We start from the raw sequence: 23,553 nt of genomic DNA, 5'->3' as shown, positions 1-23,553 counted from the left end.
GAAAATTGAAGGATTTTGTAAGATTTTTTTTCTTCCCAACTGTTTAACATTAAAAATGACTGCAATGAAGTATAAGCACTCGGAAAACTGAGCTCCTGCAAATATTGTCGAGTTTCATTTATGCAATGATTCATATTTTCTCTGTCATTTTTACCTTCTCCTGTGTGCTGAATTGGATGATCCAAAGGGACGGATTTGGCCCCCGGGCCATGAGTTAGACACACGTGCCTTAAAAGATACATTTATTGACTAGAACACTAGTTTATTTATCTGTAACTACAAAAGCTATACATCTAGCTACAACTACATTCTTTATATTGCTTATAATTCATATTTGTCTATATTTACTGTATATTGCTTTATAATTCTTTATATTGTTGCTGCTGTTGCTATGTTTTGTACTTTGTAAATTGTTGTATTATTATTTTTGTATATATGTATTATTTTGTATGTATTTCATTTGTGTTACTGGTGTTTTATTCTTTTATACTATGTCATGTGCATTGTTGTTGTTGCTTTGTGTGTTTTTGGTGTCATTTAGTATATTTGTCTCTGATTTTGTGTGGTTTTTTCATTTGTGTCTTTTTGTTGTATTGACCAATCTGAATACTACTTTTGGCAGTTTTGTCCATTTTTGTGTCTTTGTGGTCATTCTGTGTATTTTACTTTTATCTTGTGTGTTTTTAGTGTAACTTTGATGTTGTTTTGTGTTCTTGGTATCATTTAGGATATGTTTTTTTTAAATTTTTGGTGTCATTTAGTATATTCATCTATGAATTGCTGGGTTTTTTCCTCCATTTTTGTATTTTTAAAAATATTTTTGTTGTGATTTTGTATATATTTTTTGTTTTGTGTATTCTTGTGTTCATAATGTGTATTTTTTCTGTTACTTTGTGTGTTTTTGTTGTTTTTGTGTCCATGGCATAATTTAGTATAATTTTCTCTCACGTTGTTTCTTTTTGTTCTCAGTTTGTGTATTATTTTGTTCATTTACGACACATTTCTTTCTTTTTGTTCATTCTTGTTGTCACTTTGCATGTTTTTGGTGTCATTTAGTATATTTTTCTTTCATTTTGTGTAGTTTTTTTTAATTTGTGTGTTTTTTATTGTTATTTTTGTTGTAATTTTGTATATGTTTCCGTTAGTTTGTCTATTCTTGTCGTTATGACGTGTTTTTTTCTGTAAATTTGTAAGTTTTTGCATATTTACTTTGGGGGCAGTGCAAAATTAGACTAAAGGCTGTTATGTGGTCTCCGTGCCACCAGTTGCTTATGCCTGCTTTACAGTGAACATTAGACACAGCCGCTCCTCACTCCTCCCTCATGTGCAACATCAGGTGAATTCAAACCTGAAGCAAACGCAGTCAGTGTGAAGCTGTGAAGGTGCAGCAGATCCTGCAGGGATTTGGACAACAAGGGTTCATTTGTGCAACAACAGCGTCGATCAGAATCAGGTAGATATGAATCTCTGACTCACCTGTTTTAAAAAAAAAAGTTTTATTTCTATTCATGTATTTATTTTGAACAAACAAATAAAAAAATGGATGAAAATAAGTAAAACAGAAATCTCTATAAAACAGTCCTTATACCCCATTTTATCACCATTAACAACTGCAAAAACCATAAAATAAATCAGCCTTCACTGCTATAAAGCAGAAAAATGTGATCTGATGTGTTCTTGTCTTAAATATTAGACAATATAAAATCCAAGGTCACAAGTGTTAATGTACAAGGTCAACAAAAGTAGATATGCTACTTTTCTATTTCTGTTTCTGACTGAATTACAGTAACACAGGTACACATTTCACTAAAACTCACTACGCATTATTGCCACAGAAATACTTAGATACTTTGGTGAAAAAAAGCAAGCAATTATAAAGGAAATTGTTGACGTGAAATAAGGTGAAGGTCAGGTTAACTCATGCACAGAGGAACAGGTGGTACAAACTCCCACAGTCGGCCTGAACAAAGAAGAACACTTCAAACTGTATCACCTGAATCCACCTCAGAAAACAACTTTTCTACTATTAGTTTGTGTTTCGATTAGTATTTTCACTCCAGATTGAGTGTTTTTTTTTTTGTTAAATCTGTTCATCTGTATGTTGGATGTCAGCTTTACTTTTTAAAATGAGTCAAACCATCATCAACTGGAATCCTCATAAATACACATACAGGTGAAGTTGCTGGATGCAGGTAAACAGGATTCCTCAATTAATGCGTTTCATAAAAACCTACAAAACAGATTAACATGGATTTACCATGATCCTAAAAGTTGACATTCCACTTTGGTGAAACACTCCCATGAATAAGAAACTCATCCATCACAGTTGGATAAAGTAAAAAGTTTGGGCTGGAGGACAAAACTACAATAATAGTATAGCATAATGACCTCATCACATGTAAAAAAAAAAAAAAAAAAAACGAAAATATTTCTAAAAACAAGATGATTTCAAGATTTTCTCACCTAACAAGATATTCAAGATGCACCGTCGTACTGTAATTGTGCTTTAAATTGAGTGTAAAGACGTAATTTGAATAGAACATCACACAGTTTTCCAGTGTACAATACAACAACAATACATAGGATCCTATTGTAATGCACCTTGTTTTTTTTATTATTATGATTGCATTTTTGAGGGCTTAAACAGTTTCAAAAACTCATGAAAATTTGAACTCATAGTAGGACTGGCAAAAAATTGAGATTTTGGGCATCATCGGACTGATGACATCATTTTTATTAATTTTATTAAATTGTAGAATATTATTTTATTAAGGTTAAAATTAATGTAACCCATTGGTTAATAATAAATGCCACCGCCACGTCCCACCAATTTTGGAACATACAGTGATGATGTTATCAATGAAAAATAATTCATCAACGGTATCATCACAGTCCAAACCTAATCGTCAAGCCACTCCCTAAAATGTTCTCTCATATTTTGCTCTAGAAACATGAAATGTAACTTATTTGTAGCCTCAAGTCTTGTGACTCTCCAATACAAACAATATAATCTAATATTCCAATGTTCCAAAATGGGTGGGGCTTGGAGGTGGGCTCTCCAGTGATTGGATTAGAACATTGGAACATTGGTCATTGCAGGAAAGTTTGTGATATAATCCTTGAAAATGATCAGCTACGTCTCAACACTTTAACATTGACATGCAACACACCTCAACATGCACCACTTCCCCACGTGTGTGGTTGCGAGGGCCCGTTCATCGCTGCTTGCAGCTTTAACTGTAATTGCAATTTTAAAAATACTGTCGTAATCGTAACTAAAATTTTAACTGAGTTCAGATAATTGACTTTGTAATTGTAATTGCCATGAAAATACATAAATATTTCTATAAATAAGCCAGAATTAGCCTAAGGGCTGTTTTTTTATCTGTAGTCCCTGAAGCAGTGTTGGGGTTCAGTGCCTTGCTCAAGGGCACCACGGTTAACAATTATTAAAGTATATTTCCTATCAAGCTTACTTACTAGGTTATTTATTTCAGGCTCAGTAATTGTGATCAATTGTAATTGAACTTTAATAATTGAGAACATAATTGTACTTGACTTTCTGAGGATGAAAATTTAGATTGGGAAAAAAAATGCTGGTCACTGTAATTGTAATTGAATTGTAATTGAAAACAAACTTGTAACTGAAATATATAATTAACCCGAAACCCTGACGGTAATATATATCTTATTTTACTTAAAATAAGCAAAATTATCTGGCAACAGGATTAGAAAAAATTTGGTTTACCAATATTTTTTTAAAACAAATAAAAAAGAAAGAAAATCTTACACAAAAACTAAGGCAAATGTAGATTAAAAAAGGATATATTGCCTTGATTTAAGATATTTCATTTAATCAAGATTTTACTTTGAAAAACCTATTGAGCTTTAGTTTTCCTGTGTGCGGTGGTCATTCTTACTCTCAGGAATGCGTCTGCTGTGCACAGTGGGCGTGTCTTTGGCCCTGCTGCACGTGTGCACCTCACTGCTCCTGGGGGCCTTCAACATCAAGTCATATGGAGACAAGAAAGCCTCTAATAACACTCTGATGGACATCATCAGCACGGTCTGTTTCTGCTCCTTTCCTCTAAAAAACATATTACATGTATAAGAGAAACACTACTGTAACACAACACTCCTTTAAAATGGGATTAAAAACAGGTACATGAGGTACCAGTGGTTCTCAACCTTGGGGTCGGGAGACGCAAGAATATTTTTTTTAACAATTTGAGCCCATGTTTGCTTATTTTTCCTCTTTTTCTGCAACTATACCAAACTTGTCATATTTAAACCTATTTTCATCACCTTTTCTTGCCATATTTTTGCTACTTTTTAATTAATTTGTGCTTCATTACTCCCATTAAATTTCAATGCCTTTTCTGCATCTTTTTTCCACTTTCAAGACATTTTCCACACTAATAAACCCTTTCCACCACTTTTTCCACCTAATGGTGCATATGTTGACCCAATATTGTCACTTTTAACCTCTTTTCACCATATTTCATGCTTATTATTTCTTTTTTTTTTTTTCTTTACCAATTTAGCCAGTTGAAACTAATTGTTCTAATATTGACACTTTGAACCCTTTTTTAAAATTTTTTTTATACCATTTTCACTGTCTGTTTCTGGCCACTCTAATTTACAAATATTAACCAATTTCTCTGGTTTTTATAATCCCATTTCACCACTGTTTCTACCATTTTTGGTCACTTTTAACCCATTTTTATTTCTGATTAAAACAAGGATTTACATCTTTAAGATGATTACATACTATAGTGCAAATATAAATAAACGTCCTGGATAACAGTGGTTTGTATTCAGATAAACTTTCAACCTCTTTTCACCATATTTCATGCATATTTTTGCCAATTTCACCACAGTCACGATTTGCCATGCCCATTATTTGTCAGTTTAAACTAAATGTTCATACTTTTTAAATGACATTACGCCAACCTCCCCAATTCTGCCACATTTAAGCCAATATTGACCACTTTCCACCCTTTTGTACCACTTTTTCCGTCTGTTTTTGGCCCATTCTATCGTAATTTGCAACTTTTAACCCATTTTTTAAAAGAAATCAAATTTAATCACCCTTTTCTGGTCACTTGTAACCCCTTTATTTCTGATTAAACAAGGATTTACATCTTAAGATGACTATACTCGGGCGTAAATAATCAACTTCCTGTATAACAGTGGATAATATTCAGAAATAAATAAATGTGGTTATCACAGATTCATGGAACAATGGACCTTCATTTTAATGATTTTATTATTATTGCATTAAAGTACGAGGTGGAGTTTGCAGAAGCGTCTTTATGATAAAACTGAATGAAAAACCAGTGTTTTTATTTGACTCTTTGCAGATAATTCACCGCTATGACATCATTTTGATCCAGGAGGTGAGAGACAACGACCTGTCGGCTACAAAAAAACTCATGGAACGCGTCAACAAGTCAGCACGACACAGTCCAGACACACAGAGGATTGATATCATGCTTATGTTTGATCATAAAGGTGATTCATTACCAACTATCTCTGTGTGTTCAGAGGCTCTGAGGACTTCAGCTACATCACCAGTGAGCCTCTTGGTCGCAGCTCCTACAAGGAGAGATACCTCTTCCTCTACAGGTACGCCTTCATATTCACATATCAAACACAATTCAAGGCTCATTCACAGTTTAATGCAGTATAAAGATGAAATGCTAGGTTTGCTTTTGTGGGAAAAACTGTAAATCACCAGTATAAACTGTATTTGACACATTAAAGAAAGTATGTTTCTGTGTGTTTAAATTAATGTTGAATTTTAGGTTAAATTAGGTTTTTATTTAGATTACATTTGAGGTTGGATTGGAATTGAAATTTTATTTTTCGAGGTGAAGGTTGACGTTTAGTTTAAGTACAAGTTTCAGTTGGAATTGACATTTTAAGGCCGTTTTTTCACAATTTTAAATTCAGGATTAGGTTTAGGCAAGGCAAATTTATTAGTATAGCACAATTCATACACAAGGCAATTTAATGTGCTTTACATGATTAAAAAGTGCAACAGCAAACAGTTTAAAAATCAATAAGGATATTAAAATCAGCTGTAAACACAAGGGTTTAGGGTTAAATTGAAACATGTAATTAAATTATATAAAATACGATAAAATCTAAATCTAATTGGAAGTAATCTCAAATTTGATATTAGGTTTGAGTTTATCTTAAAGTTGGAGAATAAGTGTCAGATATTGACTTAATTTTTGGGGTAAGAAAATTTAATTTGGAAGCAGGACGACAGACATAAAAATCAGACGTGGCTGTTGTTTGTCGTCAGGCCTCAGATGGTGACGGTGTCTAAAAACTACACGTATGATGACGGCTGTGAGCCCTGTGGGAACGACACCTTCAACAGAGAGCCGTTTGTCGTCATGTTCTCCTCCAGGAATACGGGTAAACATTTACCTCATGGCACGGTTTCATTAATAATTATTAATCAGAAACTTTTTCTGATTGAATGTGTTATAGTTGAATTATAAACACTCTGCTCCTCATCTATATGTATATGGAGGTTGATTTGTGTCTTTATCATTCAATCAAAAACTAAATTTTTCAATGGAAAAAAAGTGTTTAAATGTTAAAAAAATATTTGAGAATCAAATAATTGCATTTGAACAGTTTTATTTTTCATTTATTGAAAAGTTTTTTGATTGAAATATTTTTTCATTGCATTTTTATAAAGAATACACAAACATACTATTCATAATATGGCCCCCAAATACTAAAAAAGATGACTTCAATAAATAAAAGTCATTTTTAATTGGAAAAAAAAGTGTACTTTTAAGGTGAAATTTGTAAATCTTGATATCGCGATGTATTTCGTATCGTTTGGTATCGGGATATAATGTATCGTGAAGTAAATCATAAATCATATCTTCAGATTCTGTCTACTATCTACGAAAAGTAAGATTAGGATGATGAGCGTTCCCACTGAAGTATACGTCCAAGTTTCCCAAGATGCATTTCAAACCTACAACGACAAAAACCTGAATCACACTGAGGCTAGAAATCTGTTAATTCTCCACCTTTGAAAGTTCTGAAAACATTTGAAGTGAGAAAGTGACCAAGTAGAATATCAACATGTGAACATTTGATCCATAAAACTCAGAAACACATTTCTTGCCGACATTTTTAAAGATCCTCCATTGTGCTAGTGACAAAACCTCCAGTCAACTACAAGCATTATTTACAAAAGTAAACAAACAAACTAATGGAAGACAAGAAGAGATGCTTTTGTTTTGAAAATAGGATGTTTGATTTTTAGTTTAAAGTCAGTTCCAGGACCATTTTACGTTCCGCTCGCAATGCATCATGGGACAGTTGAGTATGACTATTGTGCCCACCGTGCATACTTAAAAAATGTCCCCATGTACATCTGGGTATTTTTTCCATACTTTCTAATGTGAACGCACCACATACTCATCACGACGTCAGATGTAGTAGGAGTAGTGTGCTACGTTAGTATGACATTTCAAACTCTTCTCTGCGCAGGTATAAGCAACTTCACGCTGATACCTCAGCACACATCTCCAGACGCTGCCGTGGAGGAGCTGAAAGCCCTTTATGATGTGGTGACAGACGTGCGCGCTCGATGGAAAACCAACGTGAGCACACTCACACTTAAATCACTTGTTTCTTTAAAGTACTCAACACATGGTGAGTTTTTCCCTTCAGGACATCGTGCTGCTGGGAGACTTTAACGCAGGCTGCAGATATGTCACAAACTCAGAGTTCCAACAGATCCGCCTCTACACAGATCAGACTTTCCATTGGCTGATCTCCAGTGATACAGACACGACGGTGACCAACACCAACTGCCCGTACGACAGGTGAAGGTCGACAAAGTGGCACAGACACTCTCAGCGCATCCGAATAGTCCCTCCTATCTCCTTTCCTATCCACTTTCCCTTAACTCCCGGAAGGGTTTGAGTGGCGGCCATGATAAGGAGCGTTTCAATTCTCTAAAAGCTAAGGAAAGGAGGCTCAATGCTTCCTTTATAACCTCCTTTGGCATAGGAAACACTGATGCATCCCTTACCAAAGGAGACCACATAATGCTGACCTTGCGGCAACAACATTAAAAGGAACCCGTTCCTTTAGTTTCACTTTTGTTCCTCGTAGCCTGGTAACCTCTTTTCCTTTGATTTCCATTCAAACCGTGCGATATTCGAGATTATATCAGCGGTTAGAGGCACAGGGAAAGACTTATAAATGTACTTTTTGTAGTCCATTCTTGGAAATTTGTAGTTTTTTCACTATGACAGACGTCACTAACCTTCGCCGCTGTGGGATTGTTACGTCTCCTAGCGGAAGTGCGTCAGATTGTCAAAACAACGTGATGGCATTTCCTTAACTCCTTTAGGAAGTCTCCTAACACCTTACCTTAACCCCATGACGCAGGGGTGGACTGGCCATCTGGCATAACGGGCATTGTCCAATGTGGGCCCGGTCCGATCCTTTTTTTTTGTTTCTGACGAGCGAGTGGATGCACACATGGTAACAGGTGGCCAAAAATGGTCCAAAAGTTGCAAAAACGTGGCAAGAAAAGAGTGAGAAGTGACGAAAATGAGCCAAAAGCAGTCGAATGGCTAAAAAATGGGCAAATAAAGAAGAACAAAGTGGTATGTAACGTAAAAGGTAGCTTACATGGACAAAATGTGACAAACAATAGTGAAAAAGGGCAAAAATGTGGAAGAAAAAGAGGCAAAATATCGTAGTGGTATTTATTCGGCAAAAGTTCGCTTATTTGGATGAAAAGTGGCCAAAATATGTTTGACAAAAATTTGAGAAAAAAAAAGGGTCAAGAAGAACTTGCAAAAATTAACAGAAAAGAGGAAAACATTCATATTTATTGGCAAAAGGAAGCTAAAGTCTGAAAAACATGTCAGATGTTTTTGAAAAGGGGCAAAAATGGGCCAAAGGAAATAGGTAAAAAGGGGTTAAAAAGTTTCCCTCATTTAAAGTTTTCTGGGTAAATAATAATTCAAATTAAGACATTAAGAGCCACATGTTGAGTACCACTGACTTAACAACTGCTTCTACTGTACATGATGTCATTGATAATGTAGTGGGCTGGTCTGGACACAAAATACCAGGACTAAATTTTGGTACCAGTCCATCCCTGTTGTGACATCACCCACGGGGATAAGGAAAAGTGGATAGGAAAGGAGATAGGAGGGACTATCTTGATACACCCTCAGTCCTCAGATCGCTCTCATCCTGTACTTGTAGGATTGTGGCCACTGAGGACATGATGGACGGCATTAATCATGGCAGTGCTCAGGTTTACAACTACATGAGGGATCTGAACCTCAGCCTCGACCTGGTGAGAAATATTTCCTCAGTTACCACGGATATAAGAACCTGCTGACTGTGTTTTTAACTCTTCATCTCCCAGGCTTTGGATGTCAGTGATCATTACCCCGTGGAGGTGAGGATGAAGTCACGCTTCGGATGTCAAAACTAGTTCCTCACATGCAGGAACTCAGCAGCCAATCATCTGCAACCATCACAAATCAACACAAGTCCTTCAATGACACCTTTTAATAAAGATTACAGCAACTGAGTCTCTCTGTTCTCAGAGCAGAAATATGAAAAAGGCTTTAAAACTAAAAAATTTTAGAGTTTTTTTTTTTCCCATCAGCTCAACCCAGTTTAAAGGTTTTCCAGGATGAAATAATACTATTATAGTTAATATTATACTGTTGCTGTTGTTGCGTCAAATGGTGAACGATGGTTTACCGTCAGTCACAGGACGAAAAACCAAACCTAACATCGTAAATATTAAGATACAGGAAAACAATGAAGAACACAGGGAGGGATAGTAGCCACTGATGCACATGTGTCAAACTCAAGGCCCGGGGGCCAAATCTGGCCCTTTTAGAGCATCTGATACAGCCTGCAGGAGGAAGTAACAATGACAGAGAAAACATGAATCATTGAGTAAATGACCAAATAATTCAGTTGTATATATCTTAGCCATTCCAAATACACACATTTTATGTAACGCCACAATATTCGCACTAGGACTCAGTTTTTCCATGCTTGTATCCCAAGATGGGCATTTTTTAACTCAAATTGTTGAAAATACTCCAAATATATCCAAAATCCTGCATTTGTTTTCAAATTGTTCCATAAAAATTCCCCCAAAATAAATAAAATGTGTTAAAAAATAAATAAAAAAAATTCAAGGACATTTAAGTCAGGTTTCCTGCAGGGACTTATATCTGTCCGACTGATATCTTATTGTTTGGATTTTTTTTTTTTTCCAAAAATCACAGAATTGAAATTGAAGTTTTTTAATTATTATTTTATTATATTTATTATTTTCATTTGGTCTGTAGTTTTATTTTCCCAGCCTTGATTTTTTTTTTTGTCATCTTGATTTTTGTGCATAACAAAAAGTAAATCAAGACCAAAAAAAATCCAGAACAAAAAAAAAAAAAAAGAGACTAAAAAATGACCAAGACAAAAAAAAAAATCAGGATTGAATAAAAAACGACAATAAATAAGGGGGCAGGGTTAAAGGTTTTATATTATTTTTTAGGCTTTGCAATGTAAAATTGAATTAATGTGATCTGGTTTTTAACATTTTAATATAAGAACACTGTAAGACATTATTATTTTTTAGGTACCAGTAGAAAATCCCATTTACTTTGATATGATTGTTTGAATAGTAATCTCATGTTATTGCAACTTGGAGGCGGAGTTTAATGGGTCTAACTCTGCATAAACAGTTTGAGGCGTTCTTCCACTTTGGGACGTGTTCCCACGAACAATAATTCAGAAAATTTCTCAGGATGGACTCGGCTGACGACAGAACGAGTTTTACAAAGCTAACAAATTACAACCAAATCAAACTTTGGTTTTTATTCAATAATGTAAAGTTTTGAGTGAATTAAAGGTGCAGTCTGCAAGTTGGAGGAGAGTAAGGACTTAGCATTACATTTGAACCAGGACAACTTTCAGATCCCTCCCCCTCCCTCTCCGGCCATGCCTCCAAAGTCCCTCCCCCAAATGAGGCTGGCACGTAAACCACACTTCATAAAGATATCGTCTGCTACTTTGTAATAAAACACCACCAACCAGGAAGCGTTTGGTGTCTTTGCTCCTCCTCCTCCCTTCATCTCCATAGGCACACTACATTTGCTGTGGCTCGGCTACGTCAGGTCACGCTGCTGCGATCCCACACACTTCCAATCACCTGGTGTAACTAAAAGTCCTCATATGAGCTTAAATGTTGACATTGTGTCCCCCTTCTTAGTTGTGGCGGCTCAAACAAGCCTGGGCCGGAACACAAAAAGTTACTTTCATAAGAGTTACCAACTGCACCTTTAAGAGCCTCTAAGTGAATGCACACCGTTATCAAAGAACCTGAGAATGAATCAAAGATCCTTTAATGCACAAATCAAACATTCACGTGTAACTATGATGAGAGAACAGAACACAAACCGTCACAGTTAATGTAGATTCAGAAAAGGCATTTTGGAGATAAAGCTTAACTGCTTGTTAAGCTCCTCCTCCAAAGCTGAATGGTCAGGAGGTGACCAGGAAAGACTACTGAACTTACTGGAGTGTTTTTAACTGTATTATTCTGGTTTCTTCTGGCCTCTTTTCTTAAGCATCTCCAGGTACATACGCAGAGACTTCTGAATGGAGTCTTTGGTGATGAACTGAACAAAGTTCAGGATGTCGGCCTCTCGATTGGACCTCAGCTTGTCAATGGTCGGTTTCCTCATCATGGTCTTGGTGATTTGTCTGGCGTGGTCTGGAAAGTGATTGAGTGAGTGAAAGAGTTAGTCGTCGCGTAAAGTCAGTGGAAGTAACTGCACAAAATGCAGAGGTGCAACACGTACAAACTTTGAGCTTATTACATAAAGAAGCAGGCAAAAAAATGTTCCCTAATAGTGTAATAATCTTATTACATCATAGAGTGAGTCATTAACGTTTTGGGCTCAGCATTGTTAAATTATTGACCAGTTGTAACAATTCGGGTCTCGTTACATTTCAGGCTGTAAGAAAAGATGAAAAAATAAATAAATATGTTACTCATGCTCACGAGAAAGTATCTGGTGCACACGAGAAAACCTTTTGGGCAAGGGTGCCAGGGTGAAATTGGTCAGGGGGTCAAAATGTTTTCAAGTGAGACCTCAGGGGGGCGAATTACACTTTCAGCCTGAAAGACCAAACACTGACTCAACACATGAAAATGCTGCTTGAAATTAATCATAAAGGCTTACACATTAAAAAAGAAATTGCATTGGCACCACAATAGCCTACAATTACATATCATTTATTTTATTTATTTATTTATTTATTTATTTATTTATTCAGTTTATTTCCGACATGGTTACATTCACTTTTTTTTTTTTTTTTTTTTTTTTTTTTTTTTTTTTACATTTTTTGTACATGCCGAAAAAGGAGACGAGAGAAGCAGTTTGCTTATCCGGGTCCCGTCCCCTGTTTTACCATCGCAGATTTACATGGGTTTACATGTCTCTCTGGTCAAAACATTCTTGATTTCTTCTTTTTTGTGTATTCTCATCTGTTGGCCTTGTTCCCTGCCAGACGTTGTTAGCATTCCTCCAGTTCAAGAATAGTTCCTCTTTCGAAGGTGTTTGGAAGATTCTTCCCTTTTCATCCACAATGTCACCTTGTTTTGTCTCTACATCAGGGGTAATCCAGCTGTTGTTAGTTCTATTGGCAGTGTTGTATTTTCCACTGTCTGATGATGGGATCCAACTTGTATAAACACATCACCACATCCCAGTTCACAAGCAAAGTAGTATTTTAATGTAATATATCTTAGTTCATAAGCGTGTTTCTAACTGCTGTTGTTAGTTTTATTGGCAGTGTTGTATTTTCCACTGTTAGATTTAACTTGTATAAACACATTATTATATCTTAGTTCATCTCATCATCATTAGAAATGCAACAAAATAGACAAAACACATTTCCTATAAATAACACAAGTGTAAACTGTAAATGACTCTGATCATATTTATTGAAGGATTGCACATGAAAACATCCCAATGCATAATTAGCCTGAAGCGATTTGATTACAAAGCGACCTCAAGCGACACGACTTGCGCGATTCCGGCAACTTGGTGATGTAAACGTACAGCCTGAGAAGGAGTGATCAGCCGTCTCCACAGACACATACTATTTCCTGGTCATCCAGGGTTCCTATAGCTTCAGTGAAATTAAATTTAATACTTTTTTATTGCCATTTGAAATCTAATTGAAAACCAACTTCGCAGTAAACACAATTGGCGGAAAAATGCCACATCGATTACAAAGGGTTAGGGTACATTTTCTCCAGTGTCTAATGCAGACATTTAACTGATGGCTCCCAAAGTAAACACACAAAATGACAGTAAAGTACACAAAAAAAAACAGACTAAAATCATTTAAATCACTCAAATTAGCCAGAAATCTATAAAACAACAAAAATACAAAAAATAAAAACCATCAAGAAAAAAACTTATTGGACAGGTCATTTTCATTATATTTATATTTCCTCATATTGTTGAAAGTTGCTACAACAAACATCCAACTGATTTAAGACATTTTAATGACAATTATGGCCTTATTTTTAGGTTAATGAATCTAATGCCTTTTAAGACTTTTTAGGATCTGCGGGAACCCTGTCATCACGTCACTGGAGCGATGAAGTGACAAAAAAGCAAGACAATTGTTCAAGCGACTCATCAGGGGCGACTTAAGCGACTATAGTTGCTTCACGCCGAACGCACCTTAAGGCTGACCTCACCAACTGTGCTGTGGCAGCGATTACTATATGACCTCACAACTGATAAAAATGTGTTATCTGATATTTATTATCGTGGGACTGATTAAGTACGTTTGGAAACCTGAGATCTGGGAAAATGGAGATTTTTTTTTAGGAAAGATTCAGTTTTATTCTGTGCTGTGCTGTTGTAACGTCAGCCTCTCAGTTTGAAAACCTCCTCATGAAGGTGATCAGAAGCTGTTTTTGTGACTAGTGTAGTGTGGTGGTGGTGGTGGTGGTGATGGGCGTACCTGGAATAGCCAACCACTTCTTCATGGTCTGCGCGGCCGTGGCTAAAACCTGGTCTTCGGGGACCAGCTGGTCCACCAGGCCGATCTTCAGAGCCTCCATTGGGTTGTAAAGGAGACCCAGCTGTAGAGCCATCTCTGTGTGTCGGTGCCCCACCGTGTTCACCATGGTGTCCTTGAACCTGCACACAGTGTGTGTTTAAACAGGAAAACGTTCAAGAACAAGCTCTTCTTTCTCTGTTGATGGTGTCACCAAAGTCCAAAGGTTTTGAGAGTAAATGATAAATGGACTTGATTTAGAGAACGCTTTATCCCTACACTTTACAATATCAGCTCATTCACCCATTCACACACCAATGGGACTGAACTGCCATGCATGGCGCTGGTAAACCACTGGGAGCAACTTAGGGTTCAGTGTCTTGCCCAAAAACACTTCGACACAGACTGGTATAGACTGGGATCGAACTCCCAACCTCTCGACCTCACTACCACCTGAGCCACGGCCGCCCATAAAACCATCAATGGTTATATACAAAAAAACCTCAAGTTTGGTAAGATTTCAAAAACAACTGAAGCTCGTCCATGAACAAATAAGCAAGAATTTTTGGTTGAATGTAAAAAAACACAAATTTCAAAAGGTTGTATGGAGCAGAACATGTGAAAACTATTAATAAAAGAAGACACAATTTAGTTTCATGTGACAAAATGTATCAAAAGTATGAAAATAAAGAGCAAAAAAATGGTACTTCAACTCTTTACCAAAAGCTCTTGTAAATTTAAGATCTACAGTGATTTAAAAATGATAAAAATAAACTATTGATTCACACCAAAGGCTGTAATAAGCCTTTATTACCAGTAAAAAGCCTTTATTACCAGTAATAAGCCATAATAAGCCTTTATTACCAGTAATAAGCCATAATAAGCCATTTTTTTTAGCACTTTAGAGTAGCCATTAAAGAAAAAAACAAAAACAAAAAACAATTCAGATGTAAGAATATACAACAAAAAAAAAAGTAATAATATTAGCATGTGCCAATATAGTAGGATACGGATATAATATAATAGTGCCTGATCAAATATGATTTTTGTTTTACTTGGTTGTGTACGGGTATGTATAAATGTTAAGAGTTCTACTGGTGTATTTAATTTAGTTTCTAATATATACATTTATATCATATGAGTGTTTCAATAGTCTTTCATAATAAATGACGGTTAAAAATATTTTAATTTTTTTTAAATGGATATCTGCATCAGCCTTTGAAAATCCTTTATCGGTCGACCTCTACTAATAAAGAAAGTTCCCGAGATTTAGGTTAATGCTAATGCTAATGCTAGGCTAATGCTAATGCTAATTTAGTGCTAATGCTGGGATAATGCTATGGCTAGGTGAATGCTAATGCTAGGTTAATTCTAATGCTATTACTAGATTAATGCCATAGCTATGCAAATGCTAATGCTAGGTGAATGCTAAGGCTAGGTGAATGCTAATACTAGAAAATGCTAATGCTATTGCTAGGATAAGGCTAATGTTATTGTTAATGCTATTGCAAGGTTTGTGCTAATGCTATCGCTAGGGTTATGCTAATGCTACGTTAAAACTATTGCTCGGCTAATGCTAAGGTAACGCTATTGCTAGGTTAGTGCTAATGTTAGGTTAGTGCTAATGTTGGGCTAATGCTATGCTATTGCTAATGCTAAGATACTGTTGTGCTAATGTTAATCTTAATTTATGCTAATCCTATCTTATGCTAATATTGCAAGCTAATGCTATACTAATGCAGTGCGACGCATGCCAGCACCTGCATCCTAACTTGCTTTTTCTTCAAGAAATGCAAATATTCTATTTTTTATTTTTTTAAATCACCCAGTGATAAAATGTAAATCAATCTTTGGAAATTTAATAATGGACGCATAATTGTCAATAATATAATTGCCATTAACCAATAACCTGAAGATATTTAAAGGTAAGGCAGTGATAAAGTGCATCACTGTGATGATGAATTTATTTACCAAAACGGAGCCACGATGCCGAGCTGCGTCTCGTTCAGTCCGATGCTGTAACGAGGATTGTCCGCCATGATTCTGTAATCACACGTCATGGATAACAAGCAGCCGCCGGCAGGACTGGATCCCTGAGGACAGACAGACGGAGGAGAAGGAGCAGGTCGACATGAGCTCAGCTGGAAGCTCGCAGCACGTTTTCAGCTCTTAGTCACATCCGTACGTTAATGGCTGCGATCGTGATCAGGTTGGATCCGTAAACCTTCAGCCACATCTCCTGCACGGCTTTCCAGAACTCCCCGCAGCGCTCCGGGCTCTTCCCGTACATCTCCATGATGTCGAGCCCAGCGGAGAACACCTTGGGCTGGCCCTGGATTTAAACCACAAAAAAACTATTTAACAGGAACATTTACCATATTATCAGGATCAGAAATAGTGAAGAAATTAAAGCCAGGAGAAATAAGATAAATACATACAATGATCATAAACATAGATTTAAACAAAATTTTTTGTTCCGTTTTTCTTAATAACTTGACTGAAGTATTTCCTTGTATTGTCCATTTAGTTTAGTTCATAGGATTTTGCATTTGTTAATGGTACAGAATAATGGTGGGGTGAAAGCTGTATTATACTGAAATATTTTATTTTATCTTATAAAGATTTCTGAGATTTATCTTTACAAAAAAAATACATCTGTTAATATATATGTATGAAAATACAAGTATACAGTATAAACAAGTAGTGAAAATAAATAAAACAATAAAAATAAATGTTTTTTAGATAAAATGTTTAAATAAAAACAGAGAAAATAAGTTATTCTTTTTTTCTAAGCCATTTTCAATTATTTTCAGTTAAAAAGATAAAATAATATAAGTATGTAAGCAAAGGTATATATATATATATATATATATATATATATCAAAATTTCAGGAAAGTTTGTATGAAATCAGAAAATGAATTGATTTGAAATGTTTTCTTTATTTAAAATATTTAACAAACAAAAAAAAAGGACATTTTTTGCTCCAAAAGGTCAAAAATGGAAACTTACGGAGGCTACAACTAAAGTTGACAAACATTTATGAGTCTGAGATAGGATTACTACAGTATTCTAGTGCTACACATACCGAGGTGATGATGAGGCCTCGGCAGCTTTTATCCATCTCCAGCTTTTCCACGCTGATGCTGATCTCAGTGAGGAAATCCAGACTGAGGCTGTTCACAGGAGGATTCTGCAAATGCATCACAGCCACGCCTACAGAGAGACGAACAAAGTAGTTCAACACATCAGTGAATAAAAACAACTTTAATGACACTGCAAACCTTCATCAGACAATGGAAACAACCTCCATCTTCACACAAGTCTTAATATAAGGACATAACTTTGACCTGAGGAATGCTGAAGGTCAAAACGTTTTCACGACATTAAATCATCAGCGATATAGTTTTAATGATTAAAGAAAAATCTAAAATTACACCAGACATGTGACCCCAAAGTACATGGAGAAAACAACTCCAAAAACACCCCCCGCCCCCCCCAAAAAAACATAAAAAATTACAAAGCGGTGTACAAAAAGACAACAAAATACACAAATTTACCGAAAATACAATGGATGAATAAAAACAAAAATTACAGCAAAACACAAAATGACAACAAAAATACACAAAATGACTCCAACAACACACCAATAACACCGAAACACAAACACACTAAATGAGATAAAGTATACAAAATGACAGCAAAATTACACAAAACTACAACTATATAAAACGACAACAAAATGACTCCAAAAACACAAAATAAATACAAAAACACACAATGAGAGAAACATATACAAAAAATAATTACAAAACGGTGAACAAAAGAACAACGAAATACACAAATTTACCTAAAATATAAAGGATGAATAAACACAAAAACAGAAAGACACCAAAACACAAAAATGATGACAAAAATACACAGAATTACAAAATTTGATTCCAACAACACCCAAAAAGTCACAAAATGACTCCAAAAGCGCACAAAAAAAAAAAAAAAAAAAAAAAAAAAAAAACACACATAAAACAAGAGAGGAAAAATATACAAAATGACCACATAAATACAACTACATAAAGAGACAAAAAAATTACACAAAATGACTCCAAAAACACACAAAAAGACAAAAAAATACACATAATGACTCTAATAACACACTCAACAAACACAAAAACACTGAAAGAGAAACACTAAACTACAACAACTATATAAAATGACAACAAATTTACACAAAATGACTCCAAAAACACACAAAAAATGCACTTTTTTGTCAAATAACACACTCAAACACAAAAACACTGAAAATGAGAGAGAAATATAAAAAAAAATGACAACAAAATTACACAAAACTGCAACAACTATATAAAACACACACAAAATGAATCCAAAACCACAGCCATGTCTTTAATAACACACAAAACCAACATAAAAAAACACACAAAAAAGAGAGATATATACAAAAAGACAACAAAAACAGACTAAAGCCTTGATTGTTCCCTGTTTTAATCCTTATACAGGTCATTGTTATAAATGCCGAGGAAATATTCTGATATTGTGTTTGCAGCTCCTCACCTGTGCTTTGATCATAATCCACCTTCAGCGTTGTCGAGGTGGAGTTATTTCTTCTCTGAGCGACAAAAACGGTCGGAGCACAGACGGCTGCATTTCTGCTGCAGGACGACAGCTGTGAGGCCAAAGCTACACACACACACACACACTTATATTACATTTACGTCTTCAATTATAAATGTTATAATCGTATAAAACCTTTTTTCTTGTGTAAGCATCCCTAATTATACTTCATTAATAATATTATCCATCATTTAATTTGTTTTGCATCTCTTGGTTACCTTGTTATGCCCCTTTGATTTATTATTATTAGCACTTAGAGGCAGATACCACAGCACATTTTCAGAGGAACTTTCTGGCAGGTTAGTATGAGAAGGGCGGTCATTATTTTTGTTAAATTTTTTGGGCTAAAGTAAAAAAAAAAAAAAGTGAACAAAGCTGGTAGTGTGAGAGATTTTATGCACAAAAAAATATCAATAAATTAAAAACAACATAAAGTAAAAGGCAAGTGCATGGTGCGTTCACGGACCTTTGGGATGACATTTTGTGTAATTTAACATTGATAAATCCTACAGGTAGCCCCATAGAGTAGCCCACCAGAGACCGTGTCTGTGAACGCAGCACGGACCTTTACTCCACTTTCAGACCAGCTGACACTGACGGAGTCCCTTTAAACACCTCACACACACACTTTTCAGAGTGTGTGTGCGTGTGTGTGTGTCACACTCTTACCTGAAAGTCTGCATTTGTTTCTCAACGCTGCTCTCAAAGCCATAGTGAAAGAATATCGTCTTTTTACGACCAGCTTCTGCAGCTTCTTCTTCGTCTTTTTTGTTTTTCAAATGAACTTCAATACACGTGCAACAGCGCCTCCTCTGAAACGCAAAGGAATTACACCTATGGTTTGTTTATTTATGTCGTTTTTAAAAAAAAAAAAATATTATTTTTTTTTTTTTTTAATGAAATGAATAAATAAATAAAATTGTTTAAACAGCAATGAAAGAAAATCTTTTTGAAAGTAACAAATTACAAATACTCACGTAACGATACTGTAACTGAGTTGCTTTTCTGGGTACTTGAGGATGGTTAAACGTTGCAATTCAATAATATTCAGATAGATTCAAAAATACATGTGAATATTCTATCAAAAATGTATATTTCCTACACATAAATATATAGACATGTCTTGTGATTTCATATATTTACATTGTTTGTGAATGAGCGGAGAAGCTTTGCGTGGCTGTAAATGTTTTTTCTTTTTTTTTTAATTGATGTTATTCTTTAACCTGCACATTTCTACATTTTTCTACTTGAGTTTTCTTATTTTTTTCTCCCCAACTTGATGATTTATTGTGTATAATCCTTGACCTTGTTTTACATGTTTCATTTGCAAAGGTGAAAATTATGGATTACAAGTACTCACGTTACTGTAATTAAGTTGTTTTTATGGGTGCTTGTCATTTTTTGAGTATACTTCTAAATCAGTAATTTTACTTAATCTTACTTAAGCATTTCTACACCCAACCGCTACAAAGTAAATGTATTTATTTATTTTAATTTTAAAATAATCAATGATTGTGAAACTGCAAATAAAACGAAATGACCAGACAACAATCAAATGCATCACATCCTAGATTAACCATAATGCACTGCACCAAAACAGAACTGAATGCTGGTTTTATTCTCAGATTTAGAGTTCATTAATTTAGTGATATACGTAGAGCCTGGGAATCTCTTTGTTTTGAATAGAATTTATTAGATTTTTTTATATGAATTTATTATTATTAATATAAGGGTTAAATTTGTTGATGTCACACAAGCACAATTATTAACAAACGGCTGCACAATATGTGCCACTTTTGGCTTTTTCTCCTATAAGGGACAGCATGTGTGAGTGAGTTTTTTAGTGGGGCTTGTTTAGTATAGGTCTGGGTTAGAACACAGTCACTAATCCATCTAACTGTGCTTTTCATGCTGTTTTGAGAAGTTAAGACAGCAGTGACTCTAAACACAAGTGTTTTGATAAATCAATGTAGGTCATATTCTAATTTTCTGTCGCCAAAAAAGAAAACTCGATATATCTTGAAACTCAATTTATCGCCCAGCCCTACATAACAATAACTAAAATACACAAAAAGACTACAAAACACCTTAAAAAAAATAATGACTAAAAATGATCCAAAAGTTGTAAAAATGTGACAAGAAAAGAGTGAAAAGTGAATAAAATGGGCCAAAAAAAGAGGAACCAGGTGGTATGTATGGCAAAGACAAAGAGTAGCTTTAATGGGTAACAACAGGGGAAAAAGGGCAAAAATGTAAAACAAAAAGGGGAAATATTTTAGGAAAAATGTAAAAAAGTGGTCTTTATTGTGCAAGTTAGCTTATTTGGATGAAAAGTGTCCAAATAAATTAAAGAAAGGACAAAAATTGGATAAAGGTGTCAAAAAGAACTTGCAAAAATGGACAAAAAAATGGGGAAAAAAGGATATTTATTGGCAAACGGTAGCTAAAGTCCCCCTTTTTGAAAAGAGGCTAAAATGGGACAAAGGAAGTTGCAAAATACCAAAGAAAAAAGGGGAAAAAAAAGAAGAAAAAAAAAAAAAAAGTCCCCATTTTAAGATTTTCTGGGTGAATAATAATTCAAATTCAGACATAAAGAGCCACATGTTGAGCATCACTGACTTATTAACAGCTTCTACATGGTGTCACTATAATGTAATGGGCTGGGTCTGGATAGAAATCAGACTATTACAATTTTGTGGCCCCTGATGTCTGGGCCAGATATTTTTTAGATGTGATCATGAGTTTCCAACACGTGGTGACACTGTGGAGCAAAGATCTGTTGGTGGACTTTAACCTCCACTTCTCATGGACTCTAAGATCACATGCCTGCACATGCCGTATACACAATAAACAGCAAACAGGATGTTAGAATACATAACAATAAAAACAGAATTTTGTGTAAATTTACATGATTGAAGAGTTTTCCTGTTTGTTGTTGTTGTTGTTGTGTAGGAACAAAACAATTACTTCTCTGTGCAATCACATCCCATTTATCTCACGCTACAATCCATTGGATTACCATTTTAATAGGCCCATTAAGTTCATTGTGCACTTTATAATAAGAAGACAGAGTTATGTGCTTTATTATTGTCCTCATCATTTCAAAATAAATGTCAGCCTCATCCTCCACTGGAGCCTTTGTGACTGCAACCAAATATGATCATCAAATTAATGCCAAATAAGTAGACAGAACACATGTTTGTATCAGGAATCACCATCCATTCATTCACACACACACACACACACACAACGACAATAGAAATACACAAAATGACTTAAAAAAAATACACACGATAAATTAAAAACACACAAAACGACAACAAAAGACACAAAGTTAATCAAAAACACACAAAACGACAACAAAATACATAAAGTTACACTAAAATACACAAAAAGGATCAAGGACAAAACGTCAATAGAAATACATAAAATTACTATAAAAATACTTATAAAGAATCAAGACACAAAACAACAACGGAAATACATAAAATGAATCAAAATACACAAAATGACTCTAAGATTACATTGAATGAATAAAAAAAGACACAAAACGACAATAAAAGCACACAAAACGACAATAAAAGACACAAAACGACAATAAAAGCACACAAAACTACAATAAAAGACACAAAGTTAATCAAAAACACACAAAATAACAACAAAAATGCACAAAATGAATCAAAGCACAAAACGACAATAGAAATACACAAAATGACTTCAAAATTACCCATAATGAATGAAGACACAAAACGACAACAGAAACACATAAAATTATTTAAAAAGACACAAAATGACTTGACAAAAATACACATAATGAATCAAACAAACACAAAACTACAACAAAAATACACAAAATGTTCTGATAAGCTAGGAAACACCCTGTACAGGGAGCCGGTCCACTGAGTCAATAATTTAACCTAAAATGAGAATAAATTAATCACAAATTGACAAACGAAGTCAATACACGAAAAACTAAACAAAACTGTGGATTCTCTTTTTAAAAAAATAATTGTACAAAAAATTCTAATGAACTGCAACCTCAGAACAGCAGATCCTGTGACACACACACACACACACAAACACACATATACATGACAAAATATATTTAATGTTTTGATACAACTCATGGGTCAGGGTCTAAAAGAGGGTCACAAACCTTTATTTCTGGGGTAAATTAACTTTTAAACGTGCAAAGAAGAAGATGGTGATTTTCTGTTTGGAGGGAAATATTGATAGCAACATTAGATGATCAATCAATGTTTATAATTTAAACCAACTAATAATAAGATGAGATACATTTTCTAAAAGTTACTGTTATGATCTTCATCCATCCATGCATTTTTAATACCGGCTTGTATGGAGTTAAAAAAATATCATGTTGAAACCTCACAAACACACACAACAAAAACACAACGACTCACAAACAAAACATCATTCACAAACAAAAGGAATTTTGTCCTGCAAATAAGACATGTACCTATCAAACAAATACAGCATGTTTTACAATGAAGAATTTTTTGTACAATAAAATATGTTAATTTAAAAACTAATTGGTGTATAATAAGTACTGCAAAGCTGCCACAGCTGAGATTAAAAATGTGCGTTCTAACACAGCCAGTCGATATGCAGCAGGATTAGACCAGTCTGAACCCATAACATAAAACACAGAAGGGAAATTAGCTCCATACATCACTCCTGGGACATCACCTCAATAGTTGCACAGTGAAGCTAAGCCAGCGTTCAGTACTCCTGAATTATTAAGTTACACGTAAGCCTGCAGCTGTCCTGCAGAGATCTCCACCGATGATTAAACT

At 34.8% G+C, this 23,553-nt stretch overlaps 2 protein-coding genes across 3 annotated transcripts; one reads left to right on the top strand and one right to left on the bottom strand.

The window, feature by feature from the left end:
- Positions 1-1,279: 1,279 nt before the first annotated feature.
- Positions 1,280-9,601, top strand: dnase1 (deoxyribonuclease I). 2 transcript variants are annotated; one of them, XM_028455293.1, is made up of 9 exons: positions 1,280-1,453; positions 3,927-4,066; positions 5,364-5,452; positions 5,548-5,628; positions 6,314-6,429; positions 7,528-7,640; positions 7,711-7,865; positions 9,268-9,361; positions 9,434-9,601. In XM_028455293.1, exons 2-9 carry the CDS (start codon positions 3,929-3,931, stop codon positions 9,500-9,502), a joined length of 855 nt encoding a protein of 284 aa, XP_028311094.1. In that variant the 5' UTR covers positions 1,280-1,453; positions 3,927-3,928; the 3' UTR covers positions 9,503-9,601. The 2 variants fall into 2 exon arrangements, with proteins under 2 accessions (XP_028311094.1, XP_028311095.1); XM_028455294.1 differs by having other exon boundaries at positions 3,948-4,066; positions 9,434-9,575.
- A 1,813-nt stretch (positions 9,602-11,414) lies between these two features.
- Positions 11,415-19,524, bottom strand: eci1 (enoyl-CoA delta isomerase 1). The gene is made up of 7 exons (XM_028455243.1): positions 19,409-19,524; positions 18,680-18,805; positions 17,199-17,326; positions 16,298-16,444; positions 16,084-16,205; positions 14,077-14,255; positions 11,415-11,803 (listed from the first exon to the last, which is right to left on the bottom strand). The coding sequence occupies exons 1-7, from the start codon at positions 19,449-19,451 to the stop codon at positions 11,625-11,627; spliced, it is 924 nt and encodes a 307-aa protein (XP_028311044.1). The 5' UTR covers positions 19,452-19,524; the 3' UTR covers positions 11,415-11,624.
- Between the last annotated feature and the right edge of the window lie 4,029 nt (positions 19,525-23,553).

The sequence above is a fragment of the Gouania willdenowi genome, chromosome 8 (assembly GCF_900634775.1).
Source record: "Gouania willdenowi chromosome 8, fGouWil2.1, whole genome shotgun sequence".
Classification (NCBI taxonomy): domain Eukaryota; kingdom Metazoa; phylum Chordata; class Actinopteri; order Blenniiformes; family Gobiesocidae; genus Gouania; species Gouania willdenowi.
Note: the sequence above shows the minus strand (reverse complement) of the source record. Positions and strands in the feature narration are given on the sequence as shown.

What these genes read in the sequence shown, in the direction of transcription:
- eci1 (XM_028455243.1), bottom strand. Translation starts at nt 19,451, where the DNA reads ATGGCTTTGAGAGCAGCGTTGAGAAACAAATGCAGACTTTCAG. An exon ending in GAGGCCTCATCATCACCTCG is followed by an intron (nt 16,445 to 17,198) that starts GTATGTGTAGCA and finishes GTTTAAATCCAG; the next exon opens with GGCCAGCCCAAGGTGTTCTC. An exon ending in GAAGTGGTTGGCTATTCCAG is followed by an intron (nt 11,804 to 14,076) that starts GTACGCCCATCA and finishes ATCACTTTCCAG; the next exon opens with ACCACGCCAGACAAATCACC.
- dnase1 (XM_028455293.1), top strand. Translation starts at nt 3,929, where the DNA reads ATGCGTCTGCTGTGCACAGTGGGCGTGTCTTTGGCCCTGCTGCACGTG. An exon ending in GTTCTCCTCCAGGAATACGG is followed by an intron (nt 6,430 to 7,527) that starts GTAAACATTTAC and finishes TTCTCTGCGCAG; the next exon opens with GTATAAGCAACTTCACGCTG. An exon ending in ACCAACTGCCCGTACGACAG is followed by an intron (nt 7,866 to 9,267) that starts GTGAAGGTCGAC and finishes CTGTACTTGTAG; the next exon opens with GATTGTGGCCACTGAGGACA.